Source organism: Leguminivora glycinivorella, chromosome 3, assembly GCF_023078275.1.
Source record: "Leguminivora glycinivorella isolate SPB_JAAS2020 chromosome 3, LegGlyc_1.1, whole genome shotgun sequence".
Lineage (NCBI taxonomy): Eukaryota > Metazoa > Arthropoda > Insecta > Lepidoptera > Tortricidae > Leguminivora > Leguminivora glycinivorella.
This window is the reverse complement of record NC_062973.1, coordinates 16,902,130-16,914,676: the sequence shown is the minus strand read 5'-3', so window position 1 is coordinate 16,914,676 and position 12,547 is coordinate 16,902,130. Positions and strand designations below refer to the sequence as shown.

Genomic DNA, 12,547 nt, shown 5'->3' with positions numbered 1-12,547 from the left:
AGGTGTACATAACTACATATTGATTCTTATTAGCTTACATTCGCTTAGATTAGACGTGTCAGCCACATTGCTCAAATTTATGTCATGTTTCAATTGTGTGAACATACCTGTGTTTGTGGTGCTAATCGCGGCGCTCCACAGGAGCACTGCTCGCCGCACAAGCAGCCGCTGTCGAAGGCGCGGCCAGAGGCCAGGTCTCCGAGGTGGCGGCCCGACGGCGTCGCCAGCCGCAGCGCCGACGCGTCCGACTGCGATCGGTGGTGCCCGCGCCGCGCCGCCGGCCTGATCTCCTCCGCCAATATTGAATCTCTAAACTTCATCGCTTTCGACCTCTTCGCGTCACCTCCGAATGCCGTTAGCAACCAGGCCAACCTCAGAGAGAACTCCGCACTTTGTTTACACCTAAACACTAAATATGGCCTCAGGACGTCGGCCACGTCACCCATTTCTATATACATGGTCGCCAATTGTGGCAAATAAAAGTCTACGTCCTCGTGCGGGAACGAGAAAAGTTTGTTGGCCAGGTACGCCTGCACGCCGGGGTCTTTCGAATTGAAGAGGTACGAAATGGCCATGCTCATGTCGAAGAGTTTGCTTTCGAACAATCGGAGGAGGAAGTCTTTGTTTTTCGATGTGTCCACGTCCGTGGTCCGGTCCGGTTCAGATTTTGTTTCATTTGTCTCATTAGTGTCGGGCGGATCGGGCGGTTTGTCGGTGTCTTCGGGATTGCCGGAGTCGAGGCTCTCGCGAGAGCGGGCGGCGGCGGGTGGCGGGGGACGGTCGTCCTCGGGCCCGTCGGGGGGAGTGTGGATGCCGGAGTCGTCGGAGCCGGCGGGCACCTCGGGCGGCAGCGCGAGCCGCGGCGCCGCCGGCTCGCAGGGCAGCCGCCCGGCGCAGCCTTCGGGCGACGTCGGCGTCATGTCCTCGGGTATCCGCTGGAGGACGGAGTCCAGCGAGCGGTTCCGCTGGTGGCCGCATCCCGCCGGCGGCCCGCTAGCACCCGTCACATGTCTGTCAACAAACATGAACTACATTAACTAAGTGTACAAAAGCAATTATCAACTTGTATCTTACTGTTTCAAACCTATCTTCAGCAAAACCTTTATTCCCCTGATTATTATAAGATTTTGAAGCCCATGATGTTTTATATCAAAAAGAAGGCCTAAGTATATAACACTTCAGAGGTTAATAGGAATAAGATTAATGAGTTAGAAATGTGATAGGGATGAATGAGAGGCTTCACCGAGCTTAATAAATGGAGCAAGAACAGGAAAATGATGGTGGCAAATAAAGTGAAAAATACGCACAACAACAAAGGGAGCTTAAAGCTTTCATCTTTTGTGCGTTACGAAAGCTTTAAAAGCTCCGCGGGTGCGACAACAACGTCCATAATACTTAGTCTAGGCTGTTATGACTATGACACATTATAAACAACGGTGCCTTACACTGTACACTCGTGCAGAGATTTGAAAATTACTCGTATGTAGGTAATAACTTGCGGAGGCAAACAATAAACCCTGTTTGTGCAGAAAATGTGCATTTTGTTTATGTTAATTGTGCTTCTGCTTTGGTGAACTACAATACAATTACAACCCATTAAATCTGTCAACAACTTTTTGTTTTATTTTACTAGAGTGCTGATAATATGGCAAAAATATTATTTGCACTTAGATTCAATTGATCATTTTGGTCGATAATGACTGCTAAGGTATCAAGTTCAGTAGTTGCGTCACATTTCTGATATAGGTATATGAGTTTGATTGGATATTGTGTAACAACATATTGAATTAAATCAAATAATAGAATCAGAAACCAACTAGCTATCTGTCGCTTGAAGGTCATACAGGTATTTCTAGGCCTCAAGTGACTGAATGGCATGAGATCACCGGACATGAGCGAATATTAAGTTAATTAAGTACTAACTTTCGAATCCTTGCCAAATTTTCTCACAAACCTCACTCTCATCTCTCTCGGTTAGTGCTCTCGGCGTGCTCATTATCTCAATTCAATTTGTAATATTTATTCCGATAGGTAATTGAATAACAATTACTGTCGTCGAGGCCGTTGTGGCATTGCATCGCATCGTCCAACGACTCACAATCACGAAGAATGTTATTGATGGCGGCGCGAAATTAAGAAATCACCCCGTGAATACAGAGGGGTTTCGAAATGAGACTGAAACTCTTTTTGGTCGACTAAGCCTTTATTGCGCCCACGCTGCTATTACGATTTAAAATAAAATAAAATAAAAATTGTTTATTTCGGACCAATTAAAAATCCATAGAACTTGTTAGTATAGACTTAATATCTAGGTTGTTAGTTACTTAATATCCTGAGAGTAGTTCTACAACTATATTTTAAAATAACATTTAGTAGAGGAGATATAGCGTTGGGGGTCATAATAATTCCCACAGAACCGAAGTTTGGTTTTTTTAGTTCTTTGTGTGTGTCTTTATGACATACTAAAAATATAGTAAAATATATTTCTGCAAAATACTTTTTTTTCGACCGCCAAAAGTTGTTTGAAAATATACTATGAAAAAAAAATCCTAAAATTTAAACATCGTTTCTGGTATCAACTTATGGGGAATTAGGCTGCAAAAAAGTTTTTAACGTTGATGTTTATCAAAAATATAACAATTTTCCACTATTTTGATAAAATAAAAACAAATAAAAATCATACATTTGATGAAAGGATTGAAACATAAATTTCAGCAATATTATTTTTTTCATAGGTACCACACCATGGTAAATACGGGTACGATCCGCCTCGTGATAAGCAGTCACGGTATCCTATGACGTCTGCCACACTAAAGCCTCCACGTGCACGCTGCTGGCCCTTTAGTATACCTTTCCACCAGAGATGCGCTACGTGGATGTGTTTGATATCCACCAATCATGTTCACTGTTCCACAAAGCATAGCGCTAGAGGGAACGGGTTCAACTAAGCTGATGGTGGGTATCAGACGCATCCATAACACATCTCTGGTGGAAAGACACCCTTAAGAGTCCTCAGCTAGCTTGCAGGATAAGCAGCGTCCGCGGGAGAAAATTACTCCTAAGCCTACATCGGAAACAGATGCCTTAATCTCACTGTTTAAGGCCCTAAGTCACGCGGCCCCGGTAGGCCAAAGAAGCGCTGGCTGGACGTCGTGGGAGCGGACATGCAAGAGAACAATCTCAAGCCTGAGGATGTCGAAGACCGGGCAAAGTGGTGAAGACTGAGCAGGAAAGCGGACCCTGGCGCTAGGCCGGGAAAACGCTAGATTGAAGAAGCCGCAGTGTGCGACCATATAATTACGGGTCCATCAGGGTGTGAGGATGCGCAGATTTGTGACTAGAAAAACCGATGATTATTAGGTTTTGGTTTTCTCTCGTGTTTGATATAATATTTTATCGAAAGTTTTTATTTGGGATGCGACAATTTATGTTCTTATATTAAACCTCACTAAAATACAAGTTTATGGTAAATACGGTTACCGCTAAAACTGCAAAAATCCGGAGCTTTCTCGGGAGAAAATTCCTTCTAAACCCCACAGTGTGTGGTCTTTTACGGGTGAAAGGTGGTGTGAAGATGTTTAACATTTTATCAGAGGCAATTTCACTTTAAACTAATTTCTCATTAACAGTCAAAGGAGCACGAGAAAAAACCAAAATCTAATAATCATCGATTTTTCTAGTCAGAAATCGGCCATCCGCACACCCTGGACCCGCATATGGTCGCACACTGCGGCTTAGGAGGATTTTTCTCCCGCGGACGCTCCTTATCCTGTGAGCTAGCTGAAGACTGTTAAGGGTGTATTTCCACCAGAGATGTGTTTTGGATGCGTCTGATATCCACAATTAGCTTAGTTGAACCCATTCCCACTAGCGCTATGCTTTGTGGAACAATGAACATGATTGGTGGATATCAAACACATCCACGTAGCGCACCTCTGGTGGAAAGGTACCCTAAAGGCCCAGCAGCGCGCATGTGGAGGCTCTAGTGTGGCAGACGTCATAGGCTACCGTGACTGCTTATCACCAGGCGGATCGTACCCGTATTTGCCATGGTGAGGTACCTATGAAAAAAATTATATTGCTGAAATTTATGTTTCGATCACTTCCCTTCATCAAATTTATGATTTTTATTTTCTCAAAATAGTGGAAAATTGTTAAATTTTTGATAAACATCAACGTTAAAAACTTTTTTGCCGCCTAATTCCCCATAACTTGATACCAGAGACCATCCAGAGACGATGTTTAAATTATAGGACTTTTTTTTCATAGTAACTTTTCATACAACTTTTGGCTGTCGAAAAAACGCATTTTGCATAAATATATTTTACTATATTTTTAGTATGTCAAAAAGACACATAGAACTAAAAAAACCAAACTTTGGTTCTGTGGGAATTATTATGACCCCTCCCATACAAATGCTCGTACAACTCCTCTACTAATTGATAAGATTACCAAAGAAGCTACTACTAGATTACTACTATGAGATTACTAAAAAACAATTTATTTTATATTCATAAATAATTTTGATATTGTTCAAAGGTTTCTAATATTTGATGTCTAAACTTCGTATTGAAATAACCTTTCAAATAACGACTTTGTGATGGACTTATAGCTTGAATTACTTATATTTAATTAAAAATGCTTACTTTAATTGTCATAGTTCAGTAAAAAATATTTCTAATCATATTTATATTTGAATAATATATCAATTTGCATGCCTCCGAACAGTATTCAATTGAATCTAAATGAAAATTTCAGTATCACTATTTAAAAAAACTCATTGGGAGATTTGGGAGCTCATACAAGTGACGTCATCCAATATACATATCTTTCAGTGTATAAAACTTGCTGTTTGAGTATTATTTAGTGAGAAACTGTTTTGATCTGAAGGCTTTGGTAGTTCAAATATTTATTTAAGCCTTGTAACTACCTACACATTGCAGAAACACATATTTAACCAGTCTCCATGGACTCCATAAAAAGACGTTGTAAAATCGGGAAATTACTATTAATAGAAATATTATACATACACCGAAAAGAGATTATCTGACAAAAATGTCGTAACTCGATTTGGTGTTTACATTTAAAGGAATAGACAGAACAAGATTACAGCACATATTAGATATCGGAGGCGACTATCAATTATCTTATCAAGACAATTAACAACAACAATTGCTATTGAGTAGGGTCACGTTTTAAATAGACTATACCTAAAGTTTTTCCTATCAAATATTAAGAGAGTAGTCGTTATAAAGATAGGCAAAATGAATAAATATCTATAACCTATAGCTTTATAATTTTTATAAAACATGATACAAGTGTCAACAAAATACATTTGGTTTGGTGGTGTTGAAGGCGTAGATTTTTATCCGGTTTCCGGTAAGCAAAATCAAGTTTGCCTTTTGATGTTTCTGGTTACCTATAACATGTTAATTGTGTTTTTTTTTGTTTATAAACTATCGATACAACATTATTGTACAACTGTATCGCTTTATGAATAAATACATATTCCAAAATATGTAGATTACTATATTTATACTTAACAATGTGATACTTTGGACTTCGGTTTGTAGTGTCAAAAATATTTAATTTTTATACCGCATTATCGTTTCAATCGGTTGTGTGAAAATGGATGAGGCGCGTGGAAAATGCATCTCAACAAAAGTAACTGCTATTTCCCCAGCAATTCCAGCAAACGACATGAATAGAACTCATTACCTAGGTAACCTAGGTGAGACTCGTTGGTAATGACAAGACATACTGTGGGTTTTTTCCTCGTGTGCTCTAAACCTGAATAATTGGTAAATATTTTACACGGGTAATTAGATATGTCCTACTTGTACAATATATGTATGTTACCTTTATGACGAGGGACCAAGGACTAGTCACAACAAATATAAATATAAATACCCCATTTATTCCTCTAGAAGTCTGATAGAGGATTTCTACAGACCTAAGTTATCAAAACCTTTCTAATTACATACCTCTTCCTCATGGAACTTCGTGACCAGAAGCCTAGTAGGTATAATAGGTATGTAAAGTATGAAAACATCATAAATCTAGTGTGCACTCGTAAATAATAGCTTTGATATCGTAAGTGGATTATGGAATAATACATACTTATAGAACGGGTCCTCATAGTACTGCAGTCCAACAACAACAATTTTCCTAACCATTTCCGATACACTTAGCACTGGTCACTGCGATATTCCCAAGACTTCACACAAACATTATTGTAACACTGACAATCCAAGAGGCATTGTTGGCGCGAATGTAAACAGAGTCTCAAACGGAACGCGCGTCTGTCTCCGAGAACCGCGAGGGGCGTACTGTTTTACGCAACGCATCAGCACGCCGCGGCATACCGTTCGAACACTCCGCCACGCTAACACAATAAGCCAATATCAACGGTTAGACCATAACAATAAGAAATATAATCATTTCAATTGGTCGAAAGCTGTGTTGTCTATTGTACAAGGATCGCCTCGATTACGCAGCCTGAACTCCACTGACCAACAAATGAAACAGTAAACAAAGATTCGTGGCTCGTGGCCCAAAGATTTCCCCGACCGACTTCACGGGTGTCGGAATTTACGTGAAAACTGGTTTCTATGGACGCACATACAACACACTTGCGCAAACTGACGTAGGCACACGTGCAATTAACGATGGAGCTTGACAACAAATTATACTTCATTGTCAAAAAACAATGGTCTACGTCGAGGAACTCGCCTACGTCACACGAAATTGTGTTCAAAGGTTCAATGACGCGATTTCTTAAGGACTCTAATATCTCCACGACTACTCGTCCCATATTTGTATTCGTTTGATATCAACAGGTGCTCATATTGCTACCTTATGAGGAATGCGCCGCATTAGCGTTCCGCGTATGGAATATTAAAGAGAAACAGTTATGCTCGTAAACAAAGTTGGCTCATATAAAAGTAGAACTAACACTTGTTTGTATTCAGTAGTGGCCATCTGTCCTATTACGAAGCGCAGACAGACGTGATGACATAACGCTGAATTTGTAAACGCATACCAATATTTGGGAGAAAGCGGACGACGACCCTGTAAATCTCTATCGCTTAGTTAAACTATCAATTTCAGAAGAGCAATCTGGCACGAGCGGCGCGACCGCCTAGAGGCTTTCTCAACGCGGACGCATATTCACCCAATCAAGAAAGTAGAGGAAGTGGAAGTGTTATGGCCACTTACTGAGCAAGAATTCCGACGCAGCGCGAGTGGGGAGCGAATTAACATCAGTTATTTTTGGAACATTATAGAGTAAGGGGCACATGTTGCCTCCTGCGAAACACATGTGGCGTTGATGGAGCCGCAGCTCGGAAGAGCATTTCTCGGATTCCGGCCATTCCGGGCTAATGGAATATAAGCACGTGTAAATACAGACAGAGTGAAACCATTCTATTCACTCGCAAATAAGTCTCACGAATGGGAAGTCGCCAGGAAACGGATTTCTAACAGCGACACGTACTGAGTACTGTCGTAACTACTCAACTCATCGTAGTTAGTCGGTGTTACATAAACACAAGTTACTAGCTTCTCATGGAAATGGAATAGCTAATTGAGTAATTTTCCAGGGGTTTGCTCCTACGGAAGTAGCAGAAAAACTACCAACCGCTATCAATTACTTCACCTAATTACTAATATTGTTTTGTTACATATCACAGGGACAATAAATGTTCCTATTTAACGACCAATTAATCCAATTATCGTTAGTAGGCGCCGGTATTACCTCATGGGCTTGAGCCAACAGACTGTTTTTATTGCCAATTCAATGAAAACTCAAAACCATACCAACGTCATCGTCTGCTAATTTGAGAGATACGCTGGGAGCGATAAAGGCAGATCTATTTATAGCAAAAGTGTGATGCGGTCACCGTGACAGATCGTTGGGGTCGGGCAGCCGAGCCACTATCAATGGACACGGTAGAGCTTCGGAGCGGCCTCGCATGCCAGCCTATCAACTGCTCGAATTTGTTTATTGGATAATGGCAAGGAATCACGCATTCAGAAAATGAAATCACCACTAGCCAGGCGCGTGATTGAATTGAACTAGATCCAACTGCGTAGCTAATTTCTTACACCATGGAATTTAACTTATAACAGGTACCATTCAATACTTATGTAACACTTCAAGGAAAGTGAAACATCGATGACCCGAATTTAACCAATATAACCATGCTGTTGTTGGTATCGCTTGGTATGTAATGTTCTGCAGTTCACTTTTTTTAATATGCTAGACTGAAGACACTGCACACCATTTAATTAAATTTAAAGACGCAGAAATAGAAGCCTTATTATACTTTAATTTTAAGCAGCAACTTTAATTATACTTAGAGATACCTACTCGTAAATATAAAATTAAGCTTAAACAGTAAAATTTTCCACTTTTTGATAAGGTTATTTATTTAAACTTTATATAAATAAAACAGTACAAATGGCGGACTTATTGCCTGGTGGCATTCTCTACCAGTCAACCATGGGCTAAATCGAAAGATCAAGTTAGTAATTGTTATTAATAAAGTCTGAAAAAAGCGAGGTATATTATATTATATCAGATCAGCAATGCCTATACTATACATAACATATAAAATCTATCTCAACGTGTAGGAAGATAAAAAAAATTGACACGGCATAAACAAAACAATTGACGATAAAAAGGTATGATGTAAATGCAGCTCTACATATACAGATAGAGCCAATACAAAATAACGTCCATTAACATTAACGTTATTGATTCTAATTGGTTTTGTCAGAGTCCAACGAGCGCAAGCAAACACATAAAAGATTTCTACAAAGTACGTACACTCAACTCCTTTTTGAATGGCACGTAATTTGAAATGTCATTTGCCAACGGCACATGACGAAGACCCACATCTCACACTCGTAATGAGAACCAGCGATTCTTAGAAAGGAAAACTTCCCATCAGAAATGGAAAATCAATGAAAGATTGAAAAAAAAACTCGGAAGTACGAGTATATAAAATGCAATGAATAAAGAGCTTTTTGTTGGAGAAAATGAAACATGTAAGGTTTCCCAAATATAATGCCAACAGGTAATGTGTACATTGTGTACATATTTAGGTATCTATAAATCAAGATTCGTTCAGGTTTGGTCGGGATCTCTAAGCGTTTAACCTTTCGACCTTGTCTCAAAAATAATACAGAAGATAGACAGGCATGCGGGCGAATCAACTTTTAACTCTTTGCCATCGTTATGATCAGTGATTGGAACTATGGGAGTAAAACTTTAACAAAACCTTAGAGCTGACATAAATTTAAAATAAAACCAAGATTATTATTTTCAGATCAGTGTTAAATTTGATTATATACCTGAATCCAAGAGTTCTAATACATTACTACAAGGATATTCATATTTTCATGGCTGTAAATACTCTAAGATGTCCACTTAACAAGTTTTGTTAAAGTTGTGCTATAGTTCCGATCACTGGTTAATCTGGTTATGATTTATTTTTATGGGTGAAACACCAATTCGCAACTATGGGAACAAATCAAATTATTTTAACAAATATTTTGATCCGGCCTTCACCACTGGTGGTTCTCGTCATTTTTTCCTTAATATATGACATCTTATTTTCGATTTTGAAACACCAATTGTTTTTGTGATAGTTATAATAAAATTATAACTTAAAAGTTAGTTAGTCAAAACTAACGCTATTTCTTAATCGGACGTCTGCAAAGCACCTTTGTTTTACAGACAAACTATTCTGCTATTTCTACTCCTCGCTTATCAGATAGAATAACAACAAAAATAGTTGATCGACCCGTATACTCAAAAATTCTACATTTCCCAATCTTAATTAGCTTCGTATCTTATTAATTGAACAAAAATGCAATTGCAAAGTAGGTACAAAAATCGGGCTACCAGGCAAACGAAGTCAAAGGAATGACGTCAAATCAAACAATGGTTGGATTGATTCGACTCGGCGCCCGGGCGCATTGTTCCGGCCATTCGGTGATTGGAGAAAGGAACGCATGGCTTCTAACAACTGATTTCTTGGTCCGTAGAAATAATGAAAGATTTGAACGTTTATGGCTAGCATTGTTCATTGATAACGAAACAAAGATCCTTACAATACTTACATGTGTATTTGGAACATGATATGGTTGATGGCGAAACTATTATTTGAATTTTCCTGGCATTGGCACAAGTCGCATTGACTATTAGACCTATCTAATCTACCATTACCAAATGAATTTGTCATATGCTGACTTATACTCGTAAGTCAATGTCGTACATAGTTGTCAGCAGCAGCACTTCTATATTAACAAATAAATGAATTCGAGAAAGAGAGTATGTTAATGCTGTAACCACACCTCGGACACTGGCGATCAAATATATGAAAGAGGCGCGTTCCTAGCAGAGCACACAGTCTAAGCTTGTGTAGGTGAACGCGTACTATGCTCGTATGAGTGAGATATGACAGGTCGACTGTTCGCGTTTTTGACAAGTGGTAACTGTTAGGTAACCGAGAGGGGGTGGGCGGCTCTTTCAGCGGGGAGCGGGAGTGGCCATACTGTACGATAGTACTCTTTATTATACTGTGCTGTACTGTAACCGAGTTGTTTATCTTATCTTAATGTCGGTAAAGTTCTAGCAACATTACTGCTACGTTACGCTCCTCGGGGTGGTTAAGTAATTTCTTAAAAGCCCCGCACTCATGATTGTGAGCATTAAATTTAAGGTGTTACGTGCTTGCCAAATAGCGCGAAAGTGAACGCCCGCCGACCTTGCGGAGTTGCGATGTTCGCTACACTTTCTGTGCGAAATTTCACGTGCTCTGCCACCAAAATGCATATTGCGCAATTATTTTAATCAATCCGAATGTTTTTTATAACGTAACGCAAATGTATTTATTTTACGTCATTGTAGTTAACATGACTTCTTCCCCGCGATATTCAATTGAAAATCTGACGGTGATGTAAATCTTCAGTAACATCTAATAGTTATTTGTTATACAAGAGTGCAAAGTTGTATTTTAACGCCGAGTGTGGAATTGAAAAACGAGCAAGCGAAAGGATTATATAGTTGAACCACGAGCGAAGCGAGTGGTTCGAGAATAGAATCCTGAGCTTGCGAGTTTTTCAACACACGAGAAGTAAAATACATTTGCACTCGTGTGTAACACAAAACTTTTCCCCTCACTATAGCGAGGAAAGTACAACGCAAAAAACGCGTTTATCACTGCTTCCAGTAGTTCCACAGGTGGTAAAACATCTTCATCACTAGATTAACCAACTTTTATCAATTTTAAAGCAGAAAATTTGCCTATATTCAAGGTCAAATTACTTTATCCACTAGTGGATAAAATGCGTTTTTACCCGCTGGTATTAAAGGACAAAACACGTGTTTCCTAGCTAGTGAGGGGAAAAATGATTTTCATAACAATAGCAGCGCTCAGGCGCATTGTAATTCAGAATTCTTCATTACAGAATGTTTAGATTGTTTAGCCAAGACACTGGAGTAGCCGCTGGTATTACAGCATTAGTCAAACCTTGACCCACTGGGAATTACTCTACTTTGTTACACGCGTATCGTTGAAGCAATGGTTTAACGGCGCAATAACTAATTAAACATGTATCGCTTAGCATAGCTATTAAATAAGCAACCCATCTGGAACTTCAGATCGTAAAATAGATTGAGCAACAAGTGGATCGTAGGGTCTCAGAATATTTAGTAGAACCTTCGTATTCCAGGGCCAAAGGAAATAAACAAAGATGAAAAACACTTTCCTGTTTTATGGTTGAATTCCGGGCCCAGGGAAGTTTTATGAGAGAAAATAACTCTTGTAGTTATTACCAACGAGGGGAAAGTCTGTTGACTTTGTTCTGCCTTAATTATCTTCAAAGGAAATCCAAAGATAGAAGGAGATTGGTTTCTAAAGGTCAACATAGCTAAGAAATACGGGCCTTCAGTTATAGTTGCATGTCGGTAGTCTAATAAAACCTCTATCGATATTTCTGGACGCTATGCCGTCACAATCCAATAACGCAGAAACCTATTCAACCAATTTGCAGTACCCTGATACCGCAACTGGTATGGCTTCTTAGTGCAGAATATTTATTTATTTAGCACAAGCATTGTGAAGAGTCAACAGAAGTTCTGGCATTACATTTCTTTTCTATACATATGTAGACTTCAACTAAACACTGAATTTCAACTTTGACATTTATAATTTTATGAATCTTTGAAGACTTGTTTTACTAAAAAATAACACCAAGACTAATCTAAAATCTAAATCCATCAGCCAAATTTCTAATAGAGAAAGGAATTTCTAAAGCCAGACTGTTGAGGTTTATTTCTCTAAAATTGCTATCTATGTAAATGATCTCACCATTCAGTGCCTTGTCTAACTAAAATGTTAAGCCGAAGAAAAAGCTTAAATTAAGTGACGGCGTGGTGACCTCAAGCAACCTCAATTAGGCAAACAACTTAATATATTTCGTGCCAATCTTATACTTACGCCTACGTTTAGCGTTATTATTATTAGGTATGTTATTA

The 12,547-nt window shown here is 39.1% G+C and overlaps 1 protein-coding gene across 3 annotated transcripts in view; it reads right to left on the bottom strand.

Moving 5' to 3' along the window:
* LOC125242639 (phosphatidylinositol 4-kinase beta) overlaps positions 1-12,547 on the bottom strand; it is a 61,467-nt gene that overhangs the window by 19,264 nt on the left and 29,656 nt on the right. For 2 of the 3 annotated variants that reach the window (XM_048151472.1, XM_048151474.1), the window contains exon 2: positions 108-1,011. In XM_048151472.1, coding sequence (XP_048007429.1) covers positions 108-1,011 — 904 coding nt within the window. Of the gene's footprint in view, positions 1-107; positions 1,012-6,120; positions 6,511-12,547 lie in introns of those variants that run through there. The other variant, XM_048151473.1, reaches the window with a different exon arrangement.